Here is a 21,198-nt window from a genome sequence, read left to right as displayed (position 1 = left end):
ATAGATGCTATGACCCTGGTTAGATTTTAAATGTCCAACAGTGAATTTTACAAAGAGCTGCAGGAGCTTTTAGTGAGGATGATGATGATGATTGAACGACAAAGTTTTGGTTACGGTTATTGTGTTTCTGCCTGTAAGAACCTCTTAAGGGGTTATGGTAACAGAGTCCAGCTGAGACACTGCCAATGTTAGGGTTATTATGCTCTGCATTTTGGGTAAAAGTATATCATTACTATACAAAAACAGCTGACACATTAAGATGGAGTGAGTTTGCTCCATCCCAATCAGGGACAGGATTAAAACACATTCATACAATATTGGTGCTTTTAGTTTTTAACTTCATTTGGCTTTATCTGAACACCAACACTCACCTCTTTGGCAGAATGAGACCAGACCCTATTATAAGACCTGAGTACACACCAAACCACAATACTGGACTCAACAGGTGTATATTGTGTTGCAGCTCTGCGATCGTCTGCTCTACCTGGCGTTCATCGATTGGTCGGGTCTGGACCTCACGTGATCGGAAGTGAGGCCGCAGCGTGAAGATGGTGGCCACCAGGAGAGGAGGACGCGTGGAGTCTCCGACTAAAACAAACCCTGAGCAGCCCTCGGATGTCCAGGTAGGTGTGGAAAAGTAAAGTCACTGAAGCCGGTCTCCATCCAGAGACCAGGTGTAGGTTTAGTCCGGTTCGGATGAAGCCTGTCGCGGCTCAGCTACTCGACCCACGTGGTCACCATCGGTCGAGTTTGTGGATGTTTGGATGTTTGTGGAAGAAGCTATAAATAAAAACAAACAAACAAAACCCTCTGGATACATTAGTCCCAGTGAGATTAACGTTAGTTTTCAAAGCAGCTTCCTGTGGTTGGTCTTTAGCTGCTCGATGACGCCAAGTTGGTCTGGACCTTAAGTTTCTCTTTTAGCATAAAGAAGAATCTGTTTATCTAAACGCTCATTCATCCATCCAGTCTTTGTTTTTACACAGAGGAGTTTCCCAAAACATAGACGACACATTTAGACTCTTAAACCTCTGAGCTGCAGGTATGAGATGAGAAAATAAGGCAAAATAACAACAAGCATCTTCCCAACAATAGATATTAATGGACATGTATTGGCTGCAAATAAGAGATAAGAGCTGGGCCAAAAAGCCAAAATAACCTGATTAACTGTCTTTTTCCTGCTACACAGGCCACTCCTTCCACCGGTCGGATAACCAGGAGGACTGCTAAACTAGCAGAGAGTCCTGCTCAGCACACCCTTGTGGAGACCAGTAAGCAGCTTGCCAAAAAAGAGGCATCTTCACCACTACCATCAGTGAGAAGATGCACCAGAGCTTCCAGACTCCACAGTCCAGAGCAGCCCTCCACACCAGTGGGCTCCACTCACGAAGCGGACGTGTCAGACCTGGAGTCTTGCTGCTCTGTGGTGTCGGATATCGAACTACCGGTGACCCGGTCCAGCAGGAGGAGGCAGCCCCTTGGAGTGAGACGGGAAGAAGAGGAGATATCAGAGGTGGAGTCGTGCTCGTCCGCAGTGTCCGTATCAAAACCTGGCCGAGTTAGCCGGCGGAGCACAAGGATTAAGACGGTTCCTGAAACCTCTGACCCTAAAGCGGAAGATGTCAAAGTCAACCAGGTGCTGGAGACCGAGTCCTGTAGCTCTGTGGCGTCAGAATCCAAGAGGGTCACACGAAGTCAGAGAAAAACTGCTTGTACCAGATCATCTGCCAAACAGCAAACCGAAGACTCAGAGGTCTCAGATGCAGACAGCTGCATGTCCGGTGTCTCAGGAGCTGACGTTTCTAAGTCGACCACCCGCAGAACCACGAGATCCGTTAGGCGAACAGGTCCCATTCCCATGTACCTGGATGAGGCCTCAGAAAGCCCTCACTCCCCTGCCTCGACAGGTCGTCCTTCCAGAGCAGCAAGAGGGAAGGCGGCAGTTGGTGCAGATACCAGTGAGCCACAGTCCTGTGAATCTGATGGGTTTGAGTCTGGGCCTGCTAACAGTATGACCACTCCCAGACAGGGCAAGACACAGTCCAGAGCTCCCAAATCCATGTATTCAGACTCTGAGCTGATGGACACGCATTCCCAGAAGGGCAGCCCCTGCTCCACCCGAGACACAGGGACCCCCTGCAGCAGCCGGACGGGCTCGGGTAACAGTCACTCAGTCAAAGATCTCAGTGTGGTTGAAGAAAAAGTTGGAGAGGCCACTAAAGACGACAGTTCATTAAGTGACTCTAGGTTAGAAAGTACAGTGATCGCTGAGGATGCAGACTGCACGCTGTTGGAGGAAGATGGAAGCCAAACACCGAATCTTGTACCAGACGAGGGCGACACAAAACAAGCTGAAAAGGCAGTAAACGTCATCTCAGAAGAAGACTCCCATGTTTCAGTGTCAGACGGTCCCGAGTGTGCTGAAAGCAGCGTTAGTGAGCCTGCAGTGAGCACCACAGTCCAGCAGGAGGAGCCATCAGCTGAAAATAAAGACGGGGACACCCTGGAGATGGAAGAGATGCAGGAAATGATCCCATCATCTGAGCCGTTAGAGCCTTGCCAATCAGTTATTGCAACAACAAATGACAGGGCTTCTGAAATCATGAAAGAGGAGGACAAAGGCATGGAAGTAGCTGATGTGGACACCCCCTCATCACAGGCAAGTGAGGCTGTGGGTGAGGATGCAGTTGTAGAAACCAGGCCCAGTGTGGTGGAGAAAATGGAAGTCAGCACATTGAGCACAGATGCTCAGCAGGTGGTCGACACATGTGAGAACCAAGTTACAGCCATTCAGGTAACATCTAGCCAGCGGATCACAGCAGATTCTGACTCTGACGAGAAACCTAGAGACATCATTGTCCAGAATAGAAAAGGAATCAGCCTGTTGGAGAGTAGTGATGATGAAGATGAGTATGCTGAGGAGGAGGAGGAGGAGGGTGAAAGCTCTGGGGCTGAGGAAGAGGAGGATTTGGGAGACATGGAAGAGGAGAGGGCAGGACCTTCCAAAAAGTCAGGAATAGCAGGAACATCAGTTGAAGGACTCTTTGTGATTGACACGCGGCCCGGACAGGAGGCTGATGAACATTACTACAAGGAGGCGCCGACAGAGGAGGCCGAGCAGGAGGAGCAGGATGAGGAGTTTGTGGATGAGGAGGGGGATGAAGATGATGATGACGAAGATGCGCAAATCCTCTTCTCAAGTAGAAATCCTCAATTGTAAGTATGTGGTTAGTCACAGACTCTGGCTCGTTCACTTAGGAATCCATACATAAATTCATATTATCAGCATTATCCTGTTAAAGCAATAGACATTTTAGAAAATCTCTTGCTTTCTTTCCAAAAGTTCGCTGAGATCAATGCTGTTCTCACTCAGTGAATATACCAGCAGCTGAGCAGCTTAGCATAAGATTGGAAACAGGAAACTGCTGACTTGACTCTGTCCAGAGAGGCAGGGAAACATCCATCAGCAGCTCTGAAGCTCATTAACACTGTCATGTCCTGAAGTCTTCACTCTTGGCATTTAATTGGCTGTAAAGCCAAAAATTATTTTTGTATGTTAATATTTGTATGGCTTAAAGGTTCAGGGTGTAATATTATTTAGTGATCTATTAGCAGAAATGCTGTATAATATCAGTAAATATTGTCATTAGTGTGGAATCACTGGAAAATACCAACTGCTGCTTTTTATTTAATCTTAGAATGAACCTTTTAAAATTAACACAGTGGCGGGTCTCCTTTCACAGAGGCGGCCATTTTGTGCCGTCAGGTTTCTACCGTAACCCAGAAAGGACAAACCAAACACTGGCTCTAGACAGGGAATTGGGTTTTGTTTTAAAGATGACAGCCAGTGTACCCTCCCTCGATGGGAAGCCTAGAAGGTTAAATTCTGTTATCTCACCACTAGATTTGATAGATTTTTATACGCTTTAAAACAAGATACTGCATGTTAACTGCTAAGCTACAGAGCTGCTGCTCAGTGGATTATTATTATTTTACTGTAGGACAGAGCAAAACTAGTCGTTTCCACTCTTTAAATAAGATTAAAAAGATTAGTGCTGGGCTTTTTATTTTATCTCTGATCTCCTTGTTTTGACAGAAAGTGATTTAAATGTATTTCCTAAAATGTGGATCTGTTTCCCTTTAAAGACTAAAACCAAGTTTCTCTCTCAGTACTTTGCATCCATCCTGTTCGTTTCACTCTGCACCAAAATTGTTTGCACCTGGTTAAGACCTAAATCTTAGAGAGAGGAGGGTTTACAAATATGTAGTTTAATTTCTTAAAACTACAGACAAAAATCATTAGTCAGATTGATGTTAAATGAACTTATTGTTGGCGTTTCATTGGATTTGTTGGCAAAAAGACAAAAAAAATGCTGTATTTTAAATGCAGGGCGCATAGAGACGGTACAACCACGCTCTTCAGACTCATCACTGTTGTTATTATAACTGTGTGTTGAGGTGAGAAATGAGACATGACTGCTCCTCCTGAGGAATTTGTGTCAATTTGTTTCAGGAAAGAGTTGTCCAGCCGTATTGACCCCGGCATCAGAGTAAAGGAGCTCGGGGGTTTATACATCAATTTTGATGGCAGCAAATCAAAACCTGTCTCCAGTTCGCTGCAAAAACTAAAGGAAAAGAAGATCCAAGATGAGGTAAATAAGTGATTGATTTTTCCCTTCTGAAGGTGATCTGTGATGCAGAATGAGTAATGAACTTTAAAGTTATGCAAGGCTGAATAAATCCAATAATGCCTGAGAAGGTGTTATTCGTGGTTTCTCTCCAATTCTTTTTGACTTTGGCCTTTTATCTCCGGGTAGCCGAGTGTTGACAGAGGATGGTGCTTTGCGGTGTTGAGGTGTTTGTTGTGGTTCACAGGTTATGAAGAAAAGTGTGATTGGACCAGACTTTGAAAAGAAGGATGCTGTGCCTCCATACAGTGAATCCAAACAAGCCTTAAAACTGAAACGCAAAGTAAGTTTTCCAAAGTGGTTTAGAGAGTTTGTGGGTTAGTACCATGAAGTTCTATGACTTGTGAAGTCACTTATGACAACCGAAATCACTGAAAATGTAACTGTAGTCATCATATCTTAATAGTTTGGTTCAAAGTGTTTCCCAATTGCTTTTGAAATAACCAAAGTCATTGTGATTCCCAGGCGGAGAGAGAGAAGTCAACAGGAGATGGTTGGTTTAATATGAAAGCCCCAGAGCTCACTCAGGAGCTTAAAGGGGACCTCCAAGTCCTAAAGATGAGAGGCTCCATGGATTCCAAGCGCTTCTATAAGAAGAACGACAGAGACGGCTTTCCCAAATATTTTCAAGTCAGTAAAGTCGCTTGTTTATCAAATAACGCACAACTCTTTATCTTAATTAGAAACATGGTTAGAAAACTTTTTATTCAACTTTAAACAGTTTCAAATGTTTATAGAGTGAATGAGCTATAGTTTGTAATACTCACTGGAATTTAAGACCATTTTTAGACCATTAACATCATAGCGTGTACTGCATATAAGTGGATTTTTTATTGTATGTCTGTGTATATGTGATACAGATCGGTACAGTGGAGGACAGTGCAGTCGACTTCTATCATTCCCGTATTCCCAAAAAGCAGAGGAAGAGAACCATGGTGGAGGAGCTGCTAGCTGACGCCGAGTTCAGGCAGTAAGTTAAAACCCACAGTCACAAAAACAAACAGTGTCATCTGATGCAGCTGATTTTATCACCTCTCTGGTGTGGTTTCAGTAGCCTGGCCAGCCAAACGAACTCTTTACTATATAATATACAAAGAGATGATTTCCAATCAGAGAAATGAAGGATATGATGCGTGCAGCGGTGTAGAGATGTTAGTGAATGACTGTTTTTGTTGTAAAAACGTAGGAATGCACATTTTTGTGCAAAAGCCAGTTGTAGATAGATTAGTGGATTTGGGACTGGGATTGAGAAACGTATGTGCAAGACTTGTTTAAATGTGATTGGACGACTGGAGCGTAAAGCCCGTCCCATTGCAGATAAACAGCTGTGATTGGCTCATTTGAGGCTGGAGGAAAAGACTTTCTGTGGCAGGGACCCACATTCTTTTGCTAAGAAAGGACTGGGACTGGCTGGCATAGGTTTCAGGAGAAAATGTGTCTTCAAGTAGCAGCCTCTTAATTTCTCCCTTTCTTGAGATGAAATCTTTTATCTGTGGGAGTTTTTGCCAAATATGTTTGTACATTGACATTACGTGGGCATACAGAAGATAAAAACAGTTATGACTGAGCTCATGTAGTGGAGACACTTTGGTAATTATGCTGATATTGTGGGTAGATTCCTGAATAATAATAATAATCAGTAGCTGAAGTCAGTGTCCAGTCATAGCTGGTGATACAACTGTGAAATGACAAAAATATTGACAGGTAAGATGTTGCTGTTTTACAGACAGGTCTAAACTCTCACCACCGCCTGCTGATACATCTAACGTTATTGACTGTACTCAGATAGGATCAGATATGAAACCAAACCTTTGCTTTGTAAATATAGCTGAAGTTCTCACCATGGCCCAGACATACACATAGCTTAGAGACACGCAGCTTTAACACCTCAGCAGCTTTCCCTAACCCTGAATAGTTTTGTGCAGTACACAAAGTATGCGATACATGCACTGGTTCTTTTTGTACAGGTTAATACTAGGTTGTTCAGTATTTTGTCAGGTGTATGTATTGTGCATCACCACTGAAACAAACACTTCTTCTCCCAGCAACAACAAGAAGAAGTACCAGCACATTTTGATGGAGAAGGCAGCACAGAAAGCTGGCAAGAAGAGCAAGAAGAATCAATTCCATAAGAAGTGAATCTGAAAACTTGGTCCGACACCGAGTGGATTTTCATCGATACTAACATTGTCACCTCCAGTTGCCGGGGTTTGAAGCATAAACCCTATTTTTGGACTTGGATCCTGCTCGTTCAGGATACTGTATCTGCAACAAACAGGTCAATTCAGTGAGTATATTAAAAAGTCTTTACTTTGCCCAGTTTCCAGTAAATATGGTGAACATTCTTACATTTACAAGTGAAACAATTTTTCATGTAAATGGACCAGCGTTTTCCAAACATTTTATTGTGCAGTAATCACAATGATTAAAAATGCATTTATCAAAAGAAAGATTAAATATTTCCTTTGGACTGAAACTAGAGGATAAGACTTTCCACTTTCCGCTAATGGTATTTTCAACACTACCCGTATAGCCAGAGAAACAATGAATTGCTACATACTCACAGTAAATGTCTGTCTCCAACCTGGATTAGTTTGACTGACTTTTACAGACCTCTGTTGTTCAAATAAAAACATCAGCAACTCAGATGCTTTTGGAGACATGTTTCTTCATTACAAACCCCAGATCTGAATATTTAAAAAAATATATAATACATATATTTTTAGACAATGTTCTGCATGACATCCTGTAAATGTCACCATGATCAAAACAGAAACACAAATGTTAAATTACTGTTTGTTTAGTACTCTTTATTTTTAGAATTATCAAATTGTTTAAGGTCTTTTGGGTCCTTTAACAAAAACTCATTTTATGTAATTTGAAAATGCATTTTGTAATTGGCATTTCAGTGTTCAATTAAATGATGTTGAGTCAGAATTTAATTGAAAGTTAAACCAGTTTTTTTTTTTTTGGTCTTTATTTAAATGTGCCAGTACATCAGTGCCCCCAGCCCAGTGCACTGACATTAACTTGTCACCATGCTCCTTTTCCCAATAGTCCTCACCTGTGGTTTGGTTAACTCTAACCTAACCAACCTATCCACAAAGGTAATGAGTATCAGCCAGTCGGATGCAGAGTAACCATTTGCAGCACAGAGAGTGAAGTAAACAAAGTAGATAATGTGTTATATAGCAATACCACCTGTAGTTCAATACAAAGTTCATGTATAGCGATGCTGCCAATTTACTCAGCCTCTGATTGGCTGATATAATATAATACTGTCGACATAATGTTTAAAATGGAATAGTTTAAAATTACTTTGTACACACATATACAAATAAACAATGTGCAAACCATTTCAAATGAAAGATATTTACTATAGATGTACAGTCAAGTTAGTTAGACTCTACCTACCACAATAAAGAAAACCAGCTGACCACTCACTGTAACCTAATGTCTCCTGTAAAGTATGAAACATTTTCTATATTTAGTCGCATTAAGCTGTGAATATACATGTAAGCTAACAGCTCATTAGCACCTCATTTTACTAGCAATAATAAATGACGTAATTCAGCTACTGTAGATTAAATGTAGTTAGTCCATGTCGGTAAACCCTGAAATTTGTGGGGGTTACGTTCCTGGAGCACCCAGGAACCGTGAATGTTGGATGTGGTCAAAAAAAAAAAAAAAGCCTATAAATGCCTATTTTTATAGTTTAATCCTTAAATATGCAAAACACTTTTAATTTCAACCTCAGCTTAGTACATTAGTAAATAAATTAGTGAGCTAGTCATTTATATAGTTCTTAACTTAGCGTTAAAACGCACTAAGAATTATTTATTGCCACAGAAAAGTCATAACAAAATTGCAGAGGATATTTGTGGTTTCTGCGAACAGTTATTAGTAAGATCCACGAACGACTGAGGCCCCGAACTCTAAACATGTACAGTGAAAGTCGCAGTTCAAACTCAAACAGTTTAGATTTAAACCCTTTATTTATTTTAGATTTAGCTACAGATCTGAATGTCTTAACTTATATTAAGGCCAAATTTCTTTGTGTCTCTGTTTCTTTCATTCAGGATTTTACTTTTGTTCTTCCTCTCTCTTTTAAATCTCTACAGTCTCCTGTCGCTGCTGGCTCCCAGCGGTGGCTCTTGGCTACTTTCATGTCTCTCTTTTGTGTTTTGAGGGATGAGCTCTTAACAGACGCACATTATATCCACCATGTCTCCCTTCCCACATGCACACAAAATGCTGCTTCTTTATAGTTGAGCCAATTTCACATGTGGCTTTAGAGAAATTAAAGGGCGCCTCAGTTTGGTTTCACCACCACCATTTCCTGCCTTTTCAGAGAAGCACACAATAACATTCACTGTTCGACAGGTGTTGGGTTGAAATTTAAATCTACATCAAAAGGAGATAAATTTGTGTGAGATTGTTTGGCTCACTGAACCATAAAGTCTTGAGGTTAAGAAGTCGAGGTGGTATCTGTGTTTAGCGCAGCTTCTCTTATTTTAACTGGTTTTGATCTAAGCATTTTTAAGACGTAATGGATAAAGAGTAAAAAGTCTATGCATTGTAACTGCAAATATTTGGTCCCAGATATTTAGTCAGATCAGACAGGTTAAAGGTCAAAGCTCACTTGGTGGTCCCAGGTGCTTCTGTGTGTCCGCAGAATCCTCTGGACTCGGCTATGGATCTCTTCCCAATGAGATGGACTGGGCTGACTGGTCTGCAGCCTTAGGAAAACAAGCAGAAAGAAGTCACATCACAAACAATATACAAATTAACTAACTGAGCAGTGACACCTGCATCAAGCTGGTGAGGCAAAACCTTGTGTTCATTCAAAATAATACTGTGATCATATTAAGGCTGCAACTTACTTTTTGGTAAATTGGTGGATATTTTTATAATATGAGTATTTTTGTTTGAAGAATGACTGAACAGACTTCATGGTTTCGACTCTAAATTGTATTATGTACAAACAAACCAGGCCTGCCTTCTTATCAGGCTGTTGTGACAGATATTCCTTTTCTCCACTAGTCTGTGCTGTAACCTAACATGAGACGGTGATGCTACAAAGCCATAACTACCTAGACAACCAACTCAACACTCGCTCAACTGTGTACTGTGCTCATCAGCAAACTTTAAACATATTGTTTCCCCATCTACAGATTGGTTCCTCTACATGCAGCCCTTTATGCAAAACAACTGTCAGTAACAACAGTGCATTTGATGTGGAGGCAGAAATGTGTCCACAGGCAGTTGTGAAATAACAGATTGCACTGACAGACAGACGCAAACAGTAATAAATGCCACTATTGCCTCTCATCCGGGTCTATTTGTTGGGAGTGGAACGGTGATGACTGACTGACGGACTGACTGACTGACTGACTGATGGTGCCTTGGCCTGGCTCGCTGAGCTTTTCATCTGTAATCACATAAACTCACTACCTGCTTCAAAAAGTCATCAAGGACAAATCATCCAGAGACATGAATAGACTGAGACTCCAGGGCTTAGGGGGCAAACATTGCCACTGGCATCTGTCATTTTCTTTATAGATCAGAGATTCGTGGTAAGACGTGCCTCTCTCCCTGTCGGAGGGAATCTACAAAGGCCCGCTCAAATCTCCCACCCTGCAACTTGTGTCGCGTTTTCAATTGAGGGAAAAGTATCATTCATTTCCTACAATTTACTTTGCAGTTTAGGATTATCTATTGATTTTAATGTTTACTTCTGGACTGAGCAGAAGGGAAGGGAAAAGGAGAGCATCAACAAACAAACAAACCCGAATACTGGTCCCATCGGTGTGTTTAACTCACAGCTGCCTTGATCGATGACAAGGTCTCTCTGAATGTATTAAAGCATGCATCGGGTCAAATGCATCAGACTCGAGCTGAAACACAAATCAATACCATTTTCCTCTTTGTTTTCCCTTCTCTCTGCCTCCTCTCTCAGTAATGAACAAACATGACAAGACATCAGCTTCTGTAATTTAAGAGGTGGAGGGGAATTCATCCTGCCTGTCGTGTGTGATCAAAGCAAAAGACTGAATGTGCGCGCACACAAACACAACGCAGTGGCAGTGTATGACTAACGTCTCACGGGATTGCCATATATTTGCTGTACACTGTAATTGGAAACTCATACAGGTGTCGCTTTTGCTTTTAAGATCTTTTGAGCAAACACCAATGATTTGCACAGATGGGTCGGGATAAATTCAGGACAAACACCACAAAAAAACAGGATTATGTTTGCTCCTGCATTGGCGTGAGCATGAAGAAATTCACTTCGTTTTGTGGCTGGAAAAGCCAAACTCAGGCCCCAGAGGTGATCCTGTGCTGCACTAACGCTCACCTGAAGATATAAGTCAAAACACAAAACTACAGCATCTCCCTTCAAACTGTTAGCGTGTAAAGATAAGGTCTTATGATTGGTATTCTCCATGACGACAAAACCACCCTTCGAATTTCTAACATTTTAAAGATTTAAACAAAATTGCATTTTCGAGGTCAGGTTCAAGGGAAGGGCTTTACCTTTCACTCTGGGAATAGTTGCTGAGATTCACAGGACCTCTGATAGATCGAGCAGAGGCAGCGCCCTTCACAGGGCCCTTCTGAGCTTCATGTCTGGACTGTGTCTCTGGAGAGGACTGGACCTTAACAGAAGCCGACTTCACCTGGAAGACGTCAAAGGGCAACAGGGTTTAAATGAGAGATTTTTGATGGAATTCTGCCAATAATGGTCATAAGGAATTCATTAACGTCAGAATATCAGTGCATGAAAGCTTCCCTGATGTTGGCTGAGTGAAATACTGCCATACTGGGTTCATTTTATTTTCAGCCATCAGACTATAATTATATATAAAAAAAACAAAACAAGATTTGTCATTTTAAACTCACCTTTTCTATAATTACATTATTCCATGCACATCACAACCCTAATATGTTTTGGAAATAAAACAGGATTGATGTATTGCAGGGTACCTGTCATGATCCTTATGTCTGTTGACAGACCCTGCTGTAATTCAAAGGGCCACAGTCTAAGAATATGCGTAAACAAACAATATGTGCAACAAGTCATTTGCATGTGAAAGTAGAAACGCTTATCCTGCGTGTTTTAACGAGAATATTCGTTAAATTTCACACGTTTCTACTTTCACATTAGTTGAACACATGACGGTCAGCGTCAATTCTAATACGCTAAAATGTAATTACGCGTTGTAAACGAAAGGTTGTCCCCTGCCATCATTAGCTGAAGCCGTGTGTGTGTGTGGACTATAATCATTTAGCCGCTGGGCTTGTTAGCATGTTTTGGTACCTGTGCCTACAGCCTGAACTACAGCTCGCCAACAATACAGACCAGACAGTCGCTCTCCAAAAGTAGCTTCACATTCAACCAATGAAATGTATAAGGCTAAATTAAAAACGAAAGATAAGTACTTTCTTACGGTTCTGGACGCTTGTCAGCTCACTAAACACCGGTGGTGACAACCTGCTTGTCGCAACACGTCTTCACGTGTTCCACAACAACGCTTAGCTGGTCGCAGATGTGCCTGCCTGTAAATCGGCCTAACGTGCAGTGAAATGGGCCGATAGATCGGTCGACCTCTAAAAAGAACCCATTGCGTAAAGATGCTAATTTCTAAGTCTAACTTTTATGATGTAGTGATTTGTCTGACACTGTAATGGAACCAAAGCAAATTACAGTACAGTTTGTTTTGAAATGTTACTGCCCAGACTTACGTTGGACGTTCTTGGTCGGTAACTCCCTAGAAGGGAAGAATCTGCAATGACAAAGACAAGTTGTGCTTATTATATGCAGTTCTTCCTTTGAATTGAAACAACACTGGGCCATATACAAATCTGTGTGTGCTTGCAGTAGCTTTGAACTCCATATCAAACTACCACTAGGTACGACAATGACTACAGATATAGATGTATATCAGAGTAAATAACAGAACTCAGAAGCCACTTGCTCAGACACACAATATTTAAAGATACCCCCACACTGAACAAGCCAAAGCTAGAAACTATTTAAAAGCCTTATATGATGTTACCACAAGACTATATAAAACCATGAGACATTAGACCATCTGTCAGACTTGTGTGCAAATAATTCAGCTAGTCAATCAGACTTTCGGCCATAAAACCCTGCCAAAAAAAATATTTCTGCAGCAAGCATAGCATGGTATGGTATTTGGTCCATGTATTAGCTTTGCATGTGAGTGATAACGCCTACAGTACCTGTGTGATCTGCTAAGAAGCTGACAGAGCGTCGATGTATGACACCAGTCTGTGGAGAGGAGGAAGGAGTTTCCATCCCAGACACACTGCTGCAACGGGAGACCTGGCATAACCCACGAGAGAAAAATAAATTGCTGTTTAGCCGTATAATGAACTTACACTGTCATGGTTTAAACTGATTTATATACACAGTAAAACACCTGCACATAGAGGCTGTTTGGAGTTCAGCCCTCAGTGAGGAGTATTTTTTTTTCCTGACTTAAAAACTGTATCCTAAAATTCGGTATGGGCAATACAAAAACAAACGAAACAAAAAAAAACATTACCAACAAGGTTTTTTTTTTCCTTGTTCACATATTGTAAGCATTTTAATGAAAAAACTAAGGACAGCTATGCAACAAAAACAAAAAGTCATCACTATCAAATTGTTTTAAATGAAATAATACACCAATCGTGGTTATTGAGTTGAAAAAGCTATGTGAAACAAATTTAAGAGCTTGCTAAACTGAAACAGGTTTGTTGTGCTGCCATTGTTAGTTCTGATTGAGTTTTAACAAACTTCACACCGTGTGGTGTTGTGGGCCTCATAAGACCTAATGATTTAACATGACTAACGTCGCCTTTCAATCAAATCAATCCATTTTATCAACCAGCCCTACTTGAAACAATTAAGCAAACTATTTAGCTGTTTCAAATATCAAATGTTTGGCCTGCCATATAGCGTAAATCAAGAACAGCACACATTTCTGTCTGTGCAGAATAAAGAAAAAGCTGCCAAAAAACTGCTATGCAACTTCAAAGTATCTCAAACCAAACACATTTCATTAGGAAGGTCATAATAAGGCATAAAGGAGTCGGACTGTAAAAGATTTTTCATCCAGTAACCAGCTACAGTATCTTAAGCAACACAATTCAAGTTACAGAACTGTACAAACCACTAAACCAGCAGGCTCTGAAACATGTACTGATAATGCATTCACCATGGGGCTAAGCTACTTCATTAGGTATCTATTCGTTAATTGGAGCTTGACTCTCAATTACCAGGGTTAATTGTCGACAGAAGATTCCCCCAGGAAAACCAGAGTGGGAAAAGTATACCGGTTGTATTCTAGTAAATTCCACTCATGTGTGTGACAAAAACAAACAGCTCGGTACCTAATCATTTCTTTAATAACAGTGTGGATTTTGATATTCATACCTCAGGATTAGATTTGATGAAAATGAAGAAGCATAAATACAGTGGGGAGCAGAGGGAGGGAGTGGCAGAGGACTGGATGCTGTGCTGCTCTTGTTCATGGACTGTATATTATTCCCCACGGCTGTGTGATCAGAAATCACCCCCTTTGAAACACACATCTCTCACAGCGGTGATATGGTCATAATTAAAGTGTTAAAAAATAACTCTGTACCAGCCTAAATGCAGAAGCGTTCTCTTAAAACACGCAAGCCCCTCTGTGAGTATAACAGGCCATATTACATGTGCACATAGTGAAACATGATGTCAAAATCCATTAACGGATTACTATGCCTTCCACTTAATCTCCCTATTAGATTAAGTACAGTTTTAGGAAGCACCCGCTGAGGTTTAAACTACATCAATTTAGGATCCCATTAATGTTTACAATCCCCGTTCACTAAACACATGTACGGTTGGCATTAAATAAACCATCATGCCACTTTTTCATCAGTTAGCTTCATTTTGGGGGGGAATATATATTATTTTACTAACCAAGAAGGGCGGCTGGCTCTCGGTTTCCTTCCGGAAGTAGTGGGGGCCCAGCTGGAGGTGGCTGAGCCTCTGCCTGGCATCTTCTGAAAGCTGGCACATCTTACGGTGAGTGTACGGGGACAGGGCTCTTGTCCTTGAGGAAACCGTGGGCTGCTGGTAGCCAGAGTTCACAGAAACTATAGGAGAAGCTTGTTTTCTTTCCTTCTTGCTTTTCCGAGGACTTTGGGCACATGCAAATGAAGCAGGAGAGCGTCTGGATGATGGAGGTGTTGGAGACTTTGTAACTCTAGCCTCAAAATGTTGTATTTTCTTGCCATCTTTCAAAAAGACACAGTTCCCATCAGATGTTTTTGCTGAACTCTGCTTGGATGTGGCTAAAGATGGCCTCACTGGAGAAAGGCTGATGTTCTGGGCTGATGAAAGGCTGATGTTCTGGGTGTGCAGGGACAGAATGAGAGAAAAACAGAAAAATAAAAATGTTGATATCATGTCAAACTACTCTTACAGTTCTCCATAGGTGACACACAATATTTGTCTCTGCAGGGTAGAATTCTCTGCAGATGGCAATAACGTTCTTTTACAAAAGCACAAAACCATCAGCCACTTTAGCCATTAAGGCAGCTGCTCTCACTCTCTACACAGACTTGTTCTCCCTGGACAAAACCATTAAACCATTAGCTAAATCATTCAGCTTAAGTGTTACAACAACAGCTCTCGCAGTCAGCACTGCCATGGAGACAACCTCTGCAGAATTACTTCAATAACTCTAATGGCCACTAACATCATTCTCCGATGCAATATCCCACTTCCTGCGGGTAATGCCAACCGGGGATAAATAAGTTAAGATAAAATGTTAATTGCATTTGATGGCCATCTCCAGTTTAATATGATAAAGAGGCATTACCTGGCTGTAAAACAAAGATAATCTAAATGCTAATTAGGGAAATCACACAACATTAAAACTATTTTTAAGAGAAACTAAATGTGAATAAATCTTCATTGAGATTGCCATTTGAGACTGTGCTGATTTAATGGATTTAAGAAAAGTACGCCCTTCGCTCCACACATCCATCGTGGACTTCCTCAGCTCCTCATTCTTTACCACACCAGTGGATGAGGAGTCAGTCACTTTTCCTGAATGGTGAAGGCTTGTCTGATATGATTAACAGCTATTTCCACTGTTCAACATGCCGGGGGCTCGGATAAATAATGAAAATAACTCTGGGATTAAAAACTAGCTATTTAAATGAGAACAACAATTCCCTGTAGACAGAAGCGTAGTACATTGGGCGAGACAGTGAGACATTGCTAAAACTGGATGTATGTTCATCATTACAGTTTCAGAGGTTTCTTTGGAAGTTGCTGTCCTACTAAATCTATTAAAACAGGACATGGTTTGTCAACTGGGTGGGCAGGCAGTCAGGGAAATGCCTATGCTGAGGAGCCATTAGGAGAGAGAAAATGGAGAAATTCTACTGTCTGACAGCCACAGCGGTACTCTGATCCAGACATCCCCTCCCCCCCGAGGGGCCAGGAGAATACTCTGACAATCTGCTTCACTGTCAATGACATCCAATTTAAACAAATAGCTTAGCTTAGGTTACGGCACCTGGGAAATGCATGGTAGTGTTTTTGGCGTACCATACCGAGTTATGGTTCATGTGTTACTAATAGAACTGTTTTATGAAAGACAAACATTCATTTGTTTTTTAAAGTAACACTCTTTCAGTCCATTTGACCAATATCCAGCTCCCCAAATGCCTCCTGAGATAACATACATCTCACATATATATGCAAGTGTAAATGTAACTATCAATTATGTTGTAGAGCTAAAACTAAAGACTATTTTCCATCAGTCACTTTCTCAAATGAGCCTAAAAATAGCGAAAAGGCCTATCCCAATTTCCTAAAGTCATCAGATCCCTTTCTTTGTCTGATTAACGGTGCAAAACATTAAAAACATCAATTTACCGTTACATAACAGAAAGAAAAGCAATAAATTATCACAACCGAGACCGAGAACAGAGAATGTTTGGCATTTTTGCTAAAAAAAAAAAAAGAAAAAAGAAAGATTTAAACCATTAATAATTAGTCTAAAATCTTGTATCGTTTTTCATGTTGATTGACTCATTGAATAATCAAGTAATCATTTCAGCAATTTACTGAAAACACTGGGAACATGAAAACAAAAGTGGCATGAAAAGAGAGACAGAGGAATAGTCAGAATTAAATAGATCTCTCTGTGATTTTATACAGCTGACAAGAGTTATCCTTTAAAATACACAAGGATGTAGCAGAAGAGATAAAGGTGGCACTGAGCCTGGACAGTTAATGTGAAAAACTAACTGACTGGTTCTGTGACAAAAATTGTGTCAACTCCCAGCTAGTCGGAAACGTAAAAGAAGCCTTGCTATCAGCATCATAGATCTGCCTCTTCGTAATTACATTCACAAGGAGAGTACAGATACCCTTGAAACACTGCCAGTATGGATAGATGGATGCAGTAGCCATGGCAACAATAGAAGGTGGGTATGTATAGTGGAAACAGACAAATCTGATGGCAAGCAACAGCACTTGTTAAAGCCCTCTAAAGATGAATCACCACTGTAGCGGTGGTCAACACTTGAGCAGAGCTGTGACCAAACTCCAGACATTAAACTGTCAGGCAGCATGATAAACACACTGTTTACGTCACTTATGAGTGGCACTTTGATGGATTTTAACTGTTTAAAGCTGTTCTGAAAGGCTACACATATTTTTATATAAAAGACAAGCTTGTTTAGAACAACCAGCTCAGATAAACCAGGAGGTACAACAAAGACAAAAGCACAACAAATGTGGAAACCTGGACAAACAGTGTGTGTGTGTGTGTAGTTATGAGCAGACCTATGGGATGTAATAAAAGGACACACTTACAGGTGATGCAGGCCAGCTGTCTCTCCCATGACTCTCTTCAATGACTGATGTCGTGGCAAACTCCACTTTGGGGGAGATTCCCTAGTGGGAGAGGGAAAATAGGAACAAACAACACCTTCAACACGGAGATAGAGACAAAAGGGTAGATAACGGCACTGCTTGAACACCAATTTACAACCGCAAATCTTCAATCTTCGTCTGGCTTGAGAAAAACCAATTGCAGAAAAGAGAAAGGCTCCAGTGATGTTTAAATAATATGGCATTTTGAGAGAGACATCTAAATTGCTATGTAAGCCTCAAACACAAACACATAAAAGCAACGGTGAGGGAAATGGTGTTTAAACACATTCAAATATGCGAGTTGGTGCGTCAGAAGATGAGGGGAGCAACCCGCAGCCACTGAGAGATGAAGGAATGAAAGAGGGAGAGGTAGAGAAAGTGATAATATGAGAGGAGGTGGAAAACAAAACAGACAAGGTGAGGAGTGACTGAACAGAGGAACTTCTCAGCTTAGTTTTTCTGTCCGTTAGCAAAGATAGATGACAGCCGCATCAGAAAAATGCTATATTTTCTGAAGAAAACAGACAGTGCTACCTGTCATGTGCACAGACATTAAAGCCACTGAGATTAGGAAGAAATTCACTTACAGGAAGCAACAATCCTCTCTGGTCTATGACTGACACTTATTTGTGTCAATCAATCTGGAGAATATAGTGAGCACAAATCGCTGTGACATGGGAAATACATTTAACTGCATGAACCTCTTTATGAGCAGAAGACTTCTGATTTTGGCTACTAAAGACAAAAACCTTATTGTGAAGGTTACATGTTGGAGATATTTCTCAAAAACATAATGGGACTCATAACACTTTAAAGAACAATGTGTACCTTCTCTTAGCATACACAAAATCAATCAAGTGATCTCTTCAGAGATTCTCTTAAAAGATAATTCTATACTTTGCTGTAAGGAGAAGTCACTTGACAAAGGTGTCTTTTTACTTCACAGAATAACTTTTCTACTCCTTTGTTGATTTTTTAAAAATATCCTTGTGTAATTCTGCAGATCTGATAAATACTGTCCTAGGTGTTATGAGGAGGAATAAGAAAGATATAAAGAGAAGAGATGGGAGATGGAAAGCAGCCTACAGGAAAGGAGGAGGACCTCTTCAACAGTATTTCTCTCTCTGAAGCTCCTTCTCTGCAGCTTAGTCTTGGACCAGGGTACAGGAAATCTCTGCTGCTTTCCTCCATCGAAGCTAAGATCTCACCCTCTAACAGACAGGAAACAGGAACACAAACACACACAAAGCACTTTAGAGCCCTGTTTTTGCAGTGTAATGACTGGATACATAGGGGACTTACTGTGCCCATATGGCATCATCAGAAAGCATACCTGGAGGTACCAACTGAATCAGCTCAAAAGATGTTGTGTCAGCTAAGAGGAAGGAAAGCACAAACAGACTGTAAGCTAATGATCAGTATCACAGCTAATAGCCTATAAGCTTGCAAGGCAGAAGATTCAGGCCTAAGAGATGAGAAAGCAAATCCCAGATGGCCGTTTACCTTCAAGGAGGTCAGCTACATCAGCAGGGTCAACAACGCCAGGGAACGTCTGGTAAAACAGACAAAGTACAGACAAATCAATACTTATAACAAGATGAGACAGGCAGCCCGGTATCTAACTCTGCTATTCTCCCCAGGGCCTGTTTTATCAGGAGCTGGAGCTATAATGTATAAACTGGAGGGCTGCTGATTTGAATCTGCAGCCCTAATGCAAAAATCTGCTCAGTGGCTTTAGCAGCTTCTTACTACCTCAAAAAGGACTAATTATGAATAAAAAGCTGCCCCAGTTGAAAGTGTGTGCAACTAAGCAAACACAAACAGCTAAAAATATATATATATATCTAAAGAATCAAATAGAAAAAACAGAAAACATTGGGATGGAGATTTTTTTTTTTAACCATTAATCCAGTGTATTTAATGTTACGGTAAATATACTGTATGTTACTCTCCCAGAAAGCCAACTCATTTGTCACCTGAAGATAAAGAATAATGTGAATTCCTTTTTGACATTTTAAAACATATGCCACTTCGCATATCTCTCACCAAATCTGAACAAAGCAGCCACAGACAGATGGTAGTCCGACAGCTCGTGTCCCAGACAGGGAGGCGCCCCTTATTTCTGTAATAAAATGTTATTATTCTCACCTTGACAAAGACCATTTTGTGGTGGAAGAGTAAAGGGAAGATGGGGGGCAAACAGGGAGTCTTCCTGTACTGGCCCATGATACACACACTGAGGTAGATGTCGTTCTTTCTAGACAGAAGAACTCCTGGGCATGTGACCTGCAGACACATGGTCTAACCGTCAGTCACGTTAAGCATCGTGCCTGTGTACGTTACTGTTCGCTTTCTATGACTTATTTTACACAAACATGCTACAGTTTAGAGAAAAGTTGAAGCCAGTCCGGTGTGTTTCATAACTTGACACTTGAAAACTTGATGTTACATTAACCCTTTAAAACTGAACATTTCTTTAACATCATTTAATATAAGTGAGCAACAGGTGTGGCTGAGGAATCCATACCAGCAGGACCTTTAAACTACTACTGGATAATAAAGATTTTTGTGTTAAAATCCATTTAGCTAATGTGAATTAGAATTAAGACATTTAAAGGCATGTCTAATGGTTGGGGAGTAAAAGGAAAAAACTAACTGGCTGCAGCTAATATCTCTGCTGGATGTGTTTTTGTGGAGAAATACAAATACTATAACATGCAATAAAAATTAGCTGTCACATAATTACTGAAAGTATCAGCAAATACGTGACAGCATTGTAGGGGTAAAGAGTTTAAAAGTTCAGGTTATACTTTAGCTCCTGTCATCTCTGGCTGGTTATATTGATGCAGTGGATCAAAACAACAAACACGTTAGCTATAGCTATATTATCACATTTACGGTAAAGGGCACGTAGAAAACTTTTGGTAAACGTTTCGTTTGTGAACTGAAGTAAGTTACGCGAAATAGTGAATTACTTTCTAGGACATTTAACCGCATTTATCAGGATAACTCCAGCTCTACAGGTACAGGATATGACCTGGTTAGTTCAAGGTTAACTAGTTAAAGAAAGCCGGGGAAAGATTTGCAAAGGGCGGAGGGTGAACGCTTTGCTAGCTAAGTTAGATTAGTTAGCTTAACCTCAATGAAGCGGGCTCCGGCGCGCGTGTGTGTGTGTGTATGTTTATCGAAGCCTGAAGCCTGAAGAAGCACTTACGGCCTGAACGTCCAGGTGTACGGTACATTTAAGACACTTCTGACGGACTTTGGAGGAGGAAAACTTCTTCTCAGAGGCCATTTGCCCAACTTTCAAATGTTGTCATGGCTGCAGAGCTGCAACAGACCGGACGTGGAGTCACGTGGCACCGAAGCAGCGAATCAGAAGCTCTGTCTCAGACACACGTGTTTGTGAGCACAATCACTGTTCAGTCACACAAACATTTAAATACTTTTACTTTTTAATGCCAGAATATCTAAGTTGTGCTGTGCTGAAGCTATGGTGCATGTTCAGTGCACACCACATTTGCAATCTACGGATTATAAAGAGAGTCACATGTAAAT

General features: G+C 41.0%; 2 protein-coding genes across 3 annotated transcripts; one reads left to right on the top strand and one right to left on the bottom strand.

Moving 5' to 3' along the window:
• Positions 1–325: 325 nt before the first annotated feature.
• dnttip2 (deoxynucleotidyltransferase, terminal, interacting protein 2) lies at positions 326–7,334 on the top strand. The gene is made up of 7 exons (XM_026305054.2): positions 326–623; positions 1,190–3,216; positions 4,514–4,652; positions 4,876–4,971; positions 5,154–5,318; positions 5,549–5,658; positions 6,734–7,334. The coding sequence occupies exons 1-7, from the start codon at positions 549–551 to the stop codon at positions 6,825–6,827; spliced, it is 2,706 nt and encodes a 901-aa protein (XP_026160839.1). The 5' UTR covers positions 326–548; the 3' UTR covers positions 6,828–7,334.
• Positions 7,335–7,602: 268 nt separating this feature from the next.
• Positions 7,603–20,991, bottom strand: spata6 (spermatogenesis associated 6). 2 transcript variants are annotated; one of them, XM_026305056.1, is made up of 12 exons: positions 20,855–20,991; positions 19,789–19,926; positions 19,144–19,192; positions 18,974–19,015; positions 18,727–18,851; positions 17,581–17,661; positions 14,665–15,096; positions 12,936–13,038; positions 12,435–12,475; positions 11,226–11,368; positions 10,512–10,585; positions 9,310–9,427 (listed from the first exon to the last, which is right to left on the bottom strand). In XM_026305056.1, exons 1-11 carry the CDS (start codon positions 20,933–20,935, stop codon positions 10,549–10,551), a joined length of 1,272 nt encoding a protein of 423 aa, XP_026160841.1. In that variant the 5' UTR covers positions 20,936–20,991; the 3' UTR covers positions 9,310–9,427; positions 10,512–10,548. The 2 variants fall into 2 exon arrangements, with proteins under 2 accessions (XP_026160840.1, XP_026160841.1); XM_026305055.1 differs by lacking the exon at positions 10,512–10,585 and having other exon boundaries at positions 7,603–9,427.
• Between the last annotated feature and the right edge of the window lie 207 nt (positions 20,992–21,198).

The sequence above is a fragment of the Mastacembelus armatus genome, chromosome 4, assembly GCF_900324485.2.
Source record: "Mastacembelus armatus chromosome 4, fMasArm1.2, whole genome shotgun sequence".
Taxonomy (NCBI): domain Eukaryota; kingdom Metazoa; phylum Chordata; class Actinopteri; order Synbranchiformes; family Mastacembelidae; genus Mastacembelus; species Mastacembelus armatus.
This window is presented reverse-complemented; position numbering and strand designations above follow the sequence as displayed.